At 43.4% G+C, this 12,865-nt stretch overlaps 1 protein-coding gene across 5 annotated transcripts in view; it reads right to left on the minus strand.

Moving 5' to 3' along the window:
* Positions 1 to 774: 774 nt before the first annotated feature.
* PRDM1 (PR/SET domain 1) overlaps positions 775 to 12,865 on the minus strand; it is a 74,268-nt gene continuing 62,177 nt past the window's right edge. For all 5 annotated transcript variants that reach the window (XM_066373568.1, XM_066373567.1, XM_066373566.1 and 2 more), the window contains 4 exons: positions 11,116 to 11,368; positions 4,694 to 5,808; positions 4,117 to 4,245; positions 775 to 3,734 (listed from right to left, as the gene is read on the minus strand). In XM_066373568.1, coding sequence (XP_066229665.1) covers positions 3,162 to 3,734; positions 4,117 to 4,245; positions 4,694 to 5,808; positions 11,116 to 11,368 — 2,070 coding nt within the window. In that variant the 3' untranslated portion in view covers positions 775 to 3,161. The remainder of the gene's footprint in view (positions 3,735 to 4,116; positions 4,246 to 4,693; positions 5,809 to 11,115; positions 11,369 to 12,865) is intronic.

The following is a 12,865-nucleotide window of genomic DNA, read 5'->3' on the forward strand; positions in this document are numbered from 1 at the left end:
ATGTACAACTGGCAAACCTACTTCCCAAGTTAAGAAGTGAAGAAAAAAATACCATAGGATGCAGGTCAGGAAGACTATGTAGAAGCAAAAATTGAGAACTTACTCTCTGTGGTGTGCTCAGCGTTAGCCACTGAAGCAAAACCTACGTCATTAATGGGCAGTGTTCCCTGACCTTGACCACTGGTGGTGTCACAGATCCCCAGGGCTTCCTCAAAACCCCCTGCCCATTAAGTGACACACACACACACACACACACACACACACACACACACACACACTGGCACAAGGCTACACAGGTATTTCCAGGGCTTCCTCAAAACCCCCTGCCCATTAAGTGAGCTGGGTCTACACACACACACACACACACACACACACACACTGGCACAAGGCTACATAGGTATTTCTGGAATTAATCCAAGTCTTCCTTACCTCCCCACCACCCCATGCTCATCAACAAAGTAATACAAACAAAAATGTCCAGTAAAAGCAAACGGATCTTCCCACATTTACTAATGCTTGAAATGCTTTCTTTAGAGAACACTTTTATAGCTCATCATTAAAGAAAAGTCTATACTGTTGAGTTATGAAAAAGAATAGATCAACTCTTCAGACCACTCCCACATGCCCCCCTGATGGAGGCAGAGAGATGAGGGCATCCTCGCCATGGGAGGGGCAGGAGACACAAATGGGTCATGTTGAAAATCTGTCCTGGGGCCACCTTTGTACGGGTAAGATGTCGCTCACCTGCCCTTCACTCAAGACACTAGACAAGCATTGATAAAGCATGATCATGTATATTTAATTTACATTTTGACAATTTGCACATAAATAACAATGTAAACCAATACGTAAACATAAGATAGTTTGTTGTTCTAGCAAAGTAAAAAGCCAGTAACTTTGGTCAGTTTTAACTTTGAGGAAAGAAAATAAAACCACTGTTGACTGTGGGCTCAACATTCACATGTAAGAGGCCTAGGGGGAAAGTCAGCCGGTACAGAGAAGCAGGAAGTCCCAAGCCACTGTGCTGGTCTTGGTAATAATTCCCACATCTAAAGACACAAAAGGGGTTAAAGAGAACAAACGAGTGATTTGGAATAGAAAGTATTTGATGTTAATGTCAGTATGATGCTTTGGTTTACAAACACTGATACATAAAAAAAATGTCAGTTTTGCTACTTATAGGAAGAGATCAGTAAGGCCCTTAAATTTTCCTGGATTAGCAGAAAATTATTGTTCTCTTCTGCAGGTTGACACTAGTTGCCTTGACCAAAATGCTGTGTATCTATAAACCAGATTGATTAGTGATACATCAGCTATTTAGGAAGAACGAAGAGGAAGAGAGAAAAAATTACAATTGGTAAAGGAGTAATAATGGACTTTTTACTTTCGTGTCTTGGGTATGACCGCATAATCATAATGTGGCAAAACAAAAATAAGGCCATCTTAGATTGTCCTTGATAATAAAAAAACACCGCTTCTTGTTATGAGGTCCCTGCCTTTGCACAAGGTTTCAGGATCTCTTACAATATCAGGGGTGGCCAAGCTCATCAATGTGTTGTGAGGTCATTGAGTGTTAAGCCAAGTCTGAGAAAGGGTTTTGTTTTGGTTTTTTTGGCCTTAGGAAAAGAAGGTTCTTTTACATGGTTTGGCTCACAATTTAAGTGGTTATAAATATATTATATATACACATGGAATAGTGGTATAAATAGATTTATAAATATACATCATTCTTTGCTACACCTTGAATGCCGCCATGGAATCTTTGGGCTAAGCAGAGTGGAAGACAGAATGGCACCCGCTCTACCTTCCTGGAGCACATCGAGTTTCCGCTAGAGTAGCAATCATTCGGTAAGACATTTCCTGCACTACTGGACACACTCACTGAGGTAACTGTTGTTGAACAACTTTGCAATGCCCTTTCATCTGCAATTAAATTAACCATAAAATGTAAAAACACAAATACTGAGAAAAATCTGAGTTTTACAGAAAGAATACAATTGATCTGTTGGGGATAGAAAAGCCTATTACCCGCTTTTACCCTAAGACAAGGAGAATACCCGTGTTTTTGTTTGTTTGTTTTTTATTTGGTTTTAAAGTGTGGCCTGAGCCTATCTACCTCAAATCCTTCCTGGTAGAGCATCATGTTTGTGCAATTTTGACATAACAACAATAAAAAGAAACCCAACAACAAAAACATCACCCAGATGCAAACCTCACACACATAAAACCATCTGTGCTTTGGGAACGTTTCGCAGTGGTTTTAAACATGGCATTTTGTCTTCTTCACATTTTCGATAATAACGTGGGATGCGGAAGTCACATGGCCACTCTAGATGGTGACATAACTTTGGGGGGGGTGACCTTGCTTTTTAGAGAGCAAGACAGGTTGGCAAAACCTTTTCACCTTTTTAATAAATCTGTGGCTAGGGGGAAAATAACTGAACTATCTACAGAAGCGTACAAGATTCCCTTTCTTGATTATTCTACTGAAGCTATTACTGGGTAATTCTGCACACATACCCCTAAATTATACAATGTTGTTCTCAAAGGATATGATCCTATGAATTAACACATCAACTGTCTAACTTTGGTATTACCAAAACCTCATTTCAAACCGTTATTATAGAGAAAGATTGGCTGAAGTAATGCATTTGGTTTACTAAATCTTAGGTAAACAGATGTGCAGAAATTGTCTCAAGAATGGCCCAAAGACAAAAATATAACATTCATACTCAAATTACAAGGAATTTTCCAGTCATTGTAAACGTTTTTAATTATTGCTTTTTGAATGATAAATTGTATAATAAATTATGAAGAATTATCATTGAAAAAATAATTATGCCTAGGTAATAGTCTTAGCAATGGGAAGGCTATGCAAACATATTCACACAAAATATTCAAAATACAGTTTCAAATATATATAGGTGGGATGTAAATAAGTATATATAATATGTGTATATTGTCTTTGCCTCATTTATGCCCTGAGATTCAGTAACTTTGGAGTTCCTTCTTTAATTTCAGAGAGGTGAGGGTAAACCATGTGCCGTCAGGAGAGCTTTGCAGAACTGGATTTATGTACAAGCAATTTGCTACAGGCACCCTGACTTGCCAAGTCATAAGTTAAGAAACAAAAACACAACACTTTTTGTTTTCTGAAAATCTTAAGGATCCACTGGTTCGACTGTTTCTTGTTTGACCTTGACAGGTCCCAGAGGTAGTGGGTTGCTGTGAGGCAACTTCAGGAGGGACAGGTCAGATGACTCATAAAGGTTACACCCTGAGAGGAGTCCATTCCCCATGTTTCTTTGCAAAGACACTTTCAGGCCAGTTTCTTCTTTCTCCTTCCTGACCACAGCCAGAATTTCTTTCTCCACCGCAGAGGTCACATCAATGTTGTCCTCCATGTCCTCGAGCCGGTCGGCATTGTCACTGATGTCGAACTTCTCGATTTCTTCGTTGATTCGGGTCAGGTCCTCCAGGGGCAGCCCTGTGGCTGGGGCCATGGGACAGTTCCCTTTCAGGTGGACCTTGAGGCTACAGAGGTGGATGTAACTCTTGTGGCAATGGACACACTTGTGGGGCCGCTCCCGGGTGTGTAGGCGCTTGTGGAGTTTCAGGTGCACAAACTGGGTGAACTTGGCAGGGCACACCTTACACTGGTAAGGCTTCTCTCCAGAGTGGAGTCGCAGGTGGGTCTTGAGATTGCTGGTGCTGCTAAATCGCTTGTGACAAACCTGCAGTGTGGGGACCAGGGCAGAGAAGGGAGAAGGGACAACCAGACAATGAAAAGATGCCAGTGGGAGGGGCAGGCTTACAAACTGATGCTCTGCAACCTGGTAGGCGAGAAGCCTCCCTGTGGCACCTATGGCGTGGCATTAAGCAAACAGGGCGATGTGGCCACACTGCATATGAGGTGGTGTTTATTTCCCCTACCATTTTCCACCCACTGGGAGCTGGCTGTGTCATCACCTCAGCTCACAGCAGGTACAGGGCTCTCCGCCCGTGGCAAGGCAGAAGGCTATGTGGGATGATCTATGGGTCGTGTGACCTGGGGAGGCCAACTCCTCAGATATTTTCTACAGAAGTCAGAAGTTCTACCCCCAAAATACTGCCCACCTGGCATTCGTGTGGCTTTTCTCCCGTGTGTACCAGGTAGTGTTTCTGCAGGTGGGCGAGCTGAGTAAAGCCTTTGTTGCAAGTCTGACATTTGAAAGGCCGTTCTCCACTGTGCACTCTGAGGTGTACCTGGGAAGAAGCCACACGTGTTAGCTCCGCTCTTGGCTGTTCAGAAGACCTAACGTTTCTGCTCAAGGACTCAGGCATTTATGATGCAAAGATCTTAAGAGAAGCATCAAGATTAAGCCCTAAAAAGAACAGATAAAGCCCTGAGGTTTACTGAATGCTTTGTTTTGCTTGCGCAGAAGGAATGAAAGTTACAGGCTAGCGGGACTAACCTTCTAGCCCAAACCCCATGTTTTCATTATTTAGAAGAAATTCAAGAGAGGGGAAGTAACTTGTCCAAAGCCACACAGCCAGAAGTGGCAAAAGCAAAGTCAAACTATTCCCGGCCTGCTCTCACGCTACTGAAGATAAAAGTTTACAACTGTCAAAAGTGAGCCAAACACAAACACACACATGTGCACAGAGGTACAGACCCTGGCAGACAGTCAGACGGCTCCACTCCGAGGCTTACCTTCAGGTTTGAGAGCTGGCCGAAAGTCTTGGAGCAAACGTTGCACTCATACTTAATCTTGCCATTCTGCTTCTTCAGGGGATAGGGAAGTGTCTTGTAGCCAGTCATGTTTCTTTTGTTTTTTATGAGATTCATGGCTTCATCACTGCTGGGGGCTGCCATCGCTGCTGAGGTAGCTTTGGGCTGCACCACGTGTTCTGCGGTGGCCGCTGTGCCTGCAGTCGGAGACCCGCTGGTGGGGCTGCACACCTTGTCCTTCATGCTGGCGGCGGCCCCGGTGAGGGAAAAGGCACTGTGGGGTGCCGGGACCAGCACGTCTCTGGGGTGTTCAGGCTGAAGCAATCTCCGAGCTCCTTCCGAGGGCAGAGAGCTCGGGAGAGAGGCCGGGGCGAGCATGGGGTGAGGCAGGCTGCCCCCACCGAGAAGGTTACTGTAGACAGGGTACAACCTGGGGAAGAGGCCGAAGTTGCTGACGCCATTGATGCTGCTCATGGTGCTCAAGCTGTTACAGTTCATGCCGTAGGGGGGCAAAATGAACTTGGGGTAGTGGGCGTTGTAGGAGGAGATGAAGGCTGGTGGGAGGTGTGGGGGAGGTGCATATCCAGGGTAAGAAGCCAGACCTTCGGTGCCACAGGGCGCATTCAAGTAGGAGTAAGAGTCTCTGTGTTCTTGAGAGCCCGGAGCCAGAGGCGACAGAGTGTTCCCTGGGCTGCCGTGAGGGCTGGCACTTTTGAGGCTGCGATCGGGGCTGCTTCTTGCAGAGGGACTGGGTGTTGTGGAGGAGGGGATGGGGGAGTGAGTGATGTACGTCGGCCTCTCCATCCCGTAGGCCAGGGAAGAAGCTTTCATCAGAAAGTCTTCCGGTAGAGGGGCCCGGATTGGGTACACAACCCGAGGATAGAAGGGCATTTCAGGACTCCCATTTTTTCTGAAGTCATCTGCGTCCTTTTCTGAAGTGAGGGGTGAAATGTTTGAACAGTAGAAGTCCTTTCCTTTGGAGGGGTGGGAGTCCAATTTTAGGATTTCCTTCACACTATACTCTCTCTTCGGAGCGTTCTTTGGGCAAAGGTCATTTTTCTCAGTGCTCTGCTGCTTTGGGTAGCTCTGTGTCTGCGCTGCAATGAAGAAGAAAGGGCGATTACTCAGAGAGGTACAGAGAATTGAAGTGAAATTGCCCAAGTTGTTCTCTCCTTGAGAAACCCAAGCACCAGCTGGCCACAGTGAGAGACACCTGCTTTCTCAGCACCCTCTCATCCTGGAGGCTCTGGGCCACTCACTCAGTGCGCGGCTCTACTTCCTTCTCAGTAAAATGGGGGCACTGGCAGCACTGATCAAGCAAACAGCATAGTTTGGATCATTTTGTTTCCACTAGCAGAAGAAACTTTACCATGGAAGGAAAAGTGCTGTTCAAGCTAGAACAGGCCTTCTTCCATTAAAGTGGGGTGGAAAAATTCTAGGTGGGGGGTGTCACAGGTGAATGAATGTCATTCTGAGGAAATCAGCACGTCCTGCGAACTAGATGTGAAAGATTAAGACTCATTTCAAGTAATAAGCAGTCATCAATTTCGCCTTCATTCTTGTTTAATACGAATTTGATAAAATCCTGTTCACACGGCCAAGGCCAAACAGACAGGTAGGACACGCAGATGCTACCCCTTACCCTCAATTTGCTGACAACTAAAGAATTTCACCAAGGCTTTGTCTGGTCTAACCAGGCTTCCAGCAATGCTGTCCCCTGGAATCACAAGGCATGACATAGTCACCTATGCCAAACCACAACAGGCACTTCCTGAGCCAGTTCAATTGCTAAGAGTACCAAAACAAACAAACAAACAAACAAAACACACACACACACACCAGGCAGCTAAGATGAAAGCTTTCATTCCAAAAGATGGCATAATGCCACTTGGTAAATATACTATTTAGGAACAGCAGCAATGAGGGGGATATTTCCAGACTGTCCGGGCCATCACTAGCCCTGTCCCTCCAACCACACAGGGAAAACGCCGTCTTCAGGAAAATAACCGTCAGAACAGGGAAAACCAAAAATTCCCTACTCAGCCTTCTTTGAAAATCAAAAGTAAAACACATGCTGCTCAGTTGGAGCTCAGGTCACTGGAGGGCAATCACTGCAATGTGAGCACCTGCCCTAGCCATGGGAGGAGGCTGAAGGCATCAGCCGTCGGTGTGTGTGGAGACCATGCCAGGCAGGAGGGCTCTCAGTCTCAGCAATAGCAGAGGACACGTTCTGGGGATCAGGCTGTAGCCTCTGTAAATGTATCATTCCCGTCTTAAAAAAAAAAAAAAAAAATCCCTGTTTGATTTAGCTGAGAAGGAACTCCAAGCTTGATATCTGATAGGTCTAGAAATGAACACTTGTGGACCCCCCGATTCTGAACTCTTCAAATCCATTCTCTAGGCTGACAGGCTGGAGGGGTCTGATTCCAGTTATCTGCTGCTGGCTGTTATCAGTTACTCCTGCTGAGCCGGCAGCCCCAGAATAAATACAGCGAGACATCATCAGGCAAGATGCTGATCAGGGGGCAGTGATGGAAGGCCTGTTGAGGGAGAGGGATTTCTGAAGCCACTAAACCAAAATAAATACCCCCTTATCAGGCCAGTATCAGTCTTTCAGTGAGGCCCCGCAGGCAGGAAGTTCAAATTGTCACTTTTGTTTTTTAAAGCTGAAACGGTCAAAGAAGAGAGACAACTGAGTTGGAAAACTGATAGGCAAGACATCTATCTATCTCACAGCCACAGGAAGGAATTTTATGGAGGTTAAAAAAGAATGATTTGGAGGCATCCACAAAGGACGCCCACATTAAAAAAAAAAGATGTCACCCTAAATAAAATGAAAATATAGATACTCCACCATCATAACTTTCTGCCACTTTTATGTGGCAGATTTCACTAAGTCTCTTAATATTTCCAGTGGCTTCAAGACTCCCTCAATTCTAAAATTCAACAAATTAAAGCTGTAAGCAAAGACTTGAAGTCCAGCCATAGCATCATTCCTCCTGCACAGTTAGGTGTTGTTACTAAGCTCCTCAATAATTCGATTATTGAACAGAAACAAAGCAAATGATTAGGTGAATGAACAAGAAAGTCAAATTCATCAGTTTTCTATGCAAAATACTTTTAGTACAGTGTCCGGCACATAGTAAACCCACAATAAATGTTTGCTAGCTCTTATGCCTTTGTAAAAACAAATCTACATTTTATTCCAAAACGATATCCGGGGGAAGTGACTTCCCCAAGGTGGAAGTCATGCTGTCCACACGAAGGTACATTTAAAAAAACCATCTTTCAGCAGCTGAGTAATCAATGGAGCTGGTGTCATTTCTGACTCTCCCACTCAGCAGCAGCTTGAGTTAACATGAAAAAGAAAATCAAGATCTGTTTTTGTTCTTAAATCTTAAATGGCTGTAGGCGGATAGAGTCATTTCAAGAGTGAACTGCTTCTGAAGGCTCCAAGTTGCTTAATTATGCCGACTCACATTTTCGATCTATAATAAGAACCCCCAAGACTACAAGAAAGAACCTAGAAGTTCGGCAGCAGGCAAAACAAAGTCTGTTTTCAAGTGAAACTGAGAAAGCAGATTAACATTTAGAGTCTACAATTTGGTCAACTGTTTTCTAGATGGGTTAGTTAGATAGATAGAAAAAAAAAAATACCAAAAACCTTGGGAGGGGTAGGAGTTAATAGTTCTGACTCCCCTTTTTCTTTCTTTTTTTTTAAAAATGCCGATTTGTGATTTCTGGCTACTTCTTTTTCTTTACCTCAGCGTGCTTCTACTCTCTTCTCCTCAACGCTCTACCCGTGGACACATCACTACCATTAAAAACCCTCACGGAGCTTCCAGCACAGACCTTGGTTGTGCTTGAAGCACGGAAACCCAATACAACTCACTTGCAGACACAATCTACCTATTAGGCCTGATGAAATAGTGGAAATTTTCCTGATCAGAGTCTCAATCATCAGTTACCACACCTAAGACAACTGGTTTCACAACTGGCAGTAGGAGTCTTGGCTTAATGTCACTGGTATTGTTAACTCTCCTTCTTTACTAGGAATACCAGACAATGAAAGGGTACTTGGAAATGTTAAACCGCCATTTAGATTAAAAAAAAATTCTGCATAAACAGAAAGGGATATTTGAGGGAAGAAAGGTGTCATTTCACAGCATATAAGAATGTTGCATCTGAACCCAAAGGATAAGCCCGTGAAACTTAAAAATACTCTGCCAAGTATTTCATTGGGGGATAAAAATGCAAGGTCTTTAAAAACCTTTCTTTGATTGGCAGAGAGGGAAGGACGTATGCACAGCTTTTCTGTGGTTGGTGCAAAGTCACTGGGGTTCGTCACTTCAAATGGAGTGAACGTTTAAAAAAATCAGTTTCTCTCTGATTCCATGAATGATTAAGCTCAAGAAATGTACGGAGACCCTCAAGAGGAAGTGACTTGCTTTGCTGAAAAAGTTAGGAGTAAGTAGCACATCTCCCCATGAGATGCCTGCTGGAATGGAAGTTGTCTTTTCCTACCAGCCCTGAGCACTGGGCCTGGCATAAACAGAAAGTGAAATAGCCGGGCTCCTGGGATCCTTGACACTAGGCACAGCAGAGATTCCTGGGAGCAGTGAAGAGAGAGGAGGGGAAAGAATGGCCACCTTTGGCCAGGACCTAATTATACCTATCATGCACATGTTGGAAGCCAGTTTATTTTCAAACATTCTAAGACTTCTTCATGAAGCTCAAGCGTGCATGGAGTGTGTGAGTGTGTGTGTGTGTGTGTGTGTGTGTGTGTGTGTGTACCACAAACACAAATCTAAAAGGTGGTCTTATAGGAAAGATTTTTAATCTAGTCACTGTTTTTCAGAAAACTACAAATACAGTCTCATAAGATCCTAGGAAGATCAAGTAAAGTAGACACAGTGGGATGAGCACTAAATAGCTACAGAGTTGGATTATACCTGACTAACAAAAATTTTTGGTTTGTTAACTGGTTCAACAGTTGAAGTCAAAATTCTAATTTATATTAATATTAACATTCATTCCAAAAGTCTCAAAAACAAAAGTTTGAACAGTCTTCAGATAAAGCAAATGGGAAACTATATCAATGATTGATGAATCGAGTGAATGGTACCTGGGAATTCTTTGTTCTATACTTGCAACTTCTCCTTAACCTTGAAATGACATTAAAATCAAAAGCCAGCATTTAGATGTTGAAACTTTTAAACCAAATTAAGGTTAAATGAAAATTTTTTTTAACTGTTTATTACTTAGCAGTGTAACTGAGAACACACAACTATATTTAGAACAGGTTGGAATTTTATGGTAATTCTTAAATCATTCCTAGAGGTCACGTGAGAATGACTAAAACAAAGTAGCCCTTTGTAGAGAGGAAATGGCAGCAACTTTAACCAAATAAAAAAAGTAAAAGCTGCCTGACCAGGTGGTGGCGCAGTGGGTAGAGTGTCAAACTGGGATGCAGAGGACCCAGGTTTGAGACCCTAAGGTCGCCAGCTTGAGTGCGGATCATCTGGTTCGAGCAAGGCTCAGCAGCTTGAGCCCAAGGTCGCTGGCTCGGGCAAGGGGTCACTCAGTCTGCTCTAGCCCCCCACCCCCCCCAGTCAAGGCGCATATGAGAAAGCAATCAATGAACAACTAAGGTGCCTCAACGAAGAACTGATGCTTCTCATCTCTCTCCCTTCCTGTCTGTCTGTCCCTATCTGTCCCTCTCTCTGACTCTCTGTTTCTGTCAAAAAATAAAAAATAAAATAAAAAAAAAAAGCTTATAATATAGCTAAGGAATTGAGAATTTGTTAAACTTAGTGCCTAGGTTAGGCCACCTACTTGTTAAGGTCAAGTGAAAGGTGGCTACTGTAATACTGATCAAGTGATCAGATAAAGGAAGAAAGCTAAGGTATAAAATCTTGTTATTCATTTAGAATAATACTTAAAAATTTATAGCTGTGCATTTTTCTAGAATCAATCTCGTATGTTCCACATCAGACCATAACTTAATAACCAAATGTGCCTCTCTACAAGATTTTGATGCACACTGTAAGCACCGACAAATGACCACAAACAAGGGACCATACCTTGCAAACTAAGCACGTCAGGACCAGTCTCTATTTAACTCCCACCTGCCCCCTTTTGGATGGATTAGAATTGGACATACAATTCTTCCAGTGATCTTCCGAGCTGAACTCTCAAGGTAGCTCTTAATATTTTTTAAATGATCAAGTCTTATAATAGGAAATGGGTACTAAAAACTGCCCCCCCCCCTTAGTGCCTAGTTTAAGCCACCTACTCGGCCCAACAAATGAAGCCATATAATTAAACAACATGTTATTAGCTCATAGGGGCAGAACTGACACGACTGGCATTTAAACATTTTTTTTGTTCTGTAATCCACTTACTGAGATTCATCACTGTCAGCTCTCCAGAATAAGGGTAGTGAAGCCTTTCTGCAAAGTCCCGACAATACCACACAAGAAGCTCCTGGTTGGCAGGAATGGGCTTAATGGTATAGAAGTAGATGTTCATCCCGTTCTGACAGGCAGCCAGGTTTTGCTCCCGGGCAGAGTGCGCCGGATTCACATAGCGCATCCAGTTGCTTTTCTCCTCATTAAAGCCATCAATGAAGTGGAGCAGCTCCCCTCTGGAATAGATCTGTCCAAAAGAGAAGAGAAACTGGTTGAAGAACATCAGCCCCCAACACCTCTGAGAATAAACACAGCAAGCACCCTGTGTGATTTCTAGTCCCCTGTTGCCTAGTTAGCCAGAGAATCAAATCGGTTTGGCTGAAGTAGTCTTGAGTCAGCAGAAATAAGGGCAAAAAACAGGCAAGGCACACTTTGTCAGTTACCTTTTCCATTTCGGTTTTATCGTCTTTTCACGTGTGGGGAAAAATAACAGAAGAACAAAACACAAAAATTTCATTTAAGGAGCTGCCTCAGACGAATCAAACCACCAGAGTTCTACTTTTGCTCTGGCAGCGAATGGCAAATGGGTGATGCTACTAACCTGAGTTCTGATTATGTTGACTTTTAATGCTTTGAGTCACTGGGTAGAAGACCAAGCCGACTGAATACGTCAAACTGAGTCTCTCAACTTTTTCTATGGCCTCTGTACTTGCCATTTCCTACACCCCCGCCCAAGACTTAAACTATGCAAACATCCTCCACCCCCAAGCCTCTGAGTCCAGAAGTAACACTTGTTCATATGAATACTTGGAACCTTGCCTTTTTGTGGAAACACTGGGTGGGGCAAAGGTGAACTTCACCTGCCATAACAAAGTGAACACCGGGACAGAAGCCAGAATTTGACAGTCTACTAAGGAGTCACTTTTCCTCTTGATCAACATGCTCAGCCTTGCCAAAGGAGGGGAGAGGGAACCCTCTTATCTGTGAGGAGGTTGGCTAAAACACCACACACAGAGTCACAGACATGTGCTTTTGGAAAAAGAACAGGAAGAAGGCACTATGTCGTTCTTTAAAGGCAACTCCTAGTGAAGAATTCAGACTTGGCCTTATAGTAATACGACTTCTGGTTAACAGATGCACTCAAGCCACTCGGGTGAAAGGCAGAGGTAAGAACAGGAAAAATTAAAATTTACACTCTTACTGAAACAATCTCATAAAACAAACTCCTGACCCTTCCACAGAACGTTTCTCTCTCCCTCTTTTTAAGATGTACCACCTTTTCTTCAGACTTAAGACATTTCCTTAGATATATAAAATCAATACCTGGTAATCTGTAACGTGTAGTCTCCAAGCAGTGAGGGCACGGCTAGTAGCAGAAATTTCACTCTAACCGGAGAGCAGGTTACTGCTTTGTTAGTCACATACTATACTAGTCTATAAATTGATTCTGTATTTCGCTCAAATGTTATCAGAGACAAAAAGGAACTCTGTCCCTTTAACACGGGCAGTAAACACCAGAATCACTTTCTTTTAAGAGTAACTTCCTGTAAATTGTGAAGGGGGAAATACATGTGGCTTCATCAAAGCAGCTTGTGAGAGCTTTTGCGGTGTGTTTTGTTAAGAGAAAATGGAACAAGGCTGGGTGAATTCTGCTATCAAGAGGGGTTTTCAAGTTTGTTTACTCTGATGTGCAAACTTCCAGGAACATGGGGTTCCATCGCTCTTGCACTCTTCGTTGGGCGGA

The sequence above is a fragment of the Saccopteryx leptura genome, chromosome 3 (genome assembly GCF_036850995.1).
Source record: "Saccopteryx leptura isolate mSacLep1 chromosome 3, mSacLep1_pri_phased_curated, whole genome shotgun sequence".
NCBI classification, from domain to species: domain Eukaryota; kingdom Metazoa; phylum Chordata; class Mammalia; order Chiroptera; family Emballonuridae; genus Saccopteryx; species Saccopteryx leptura.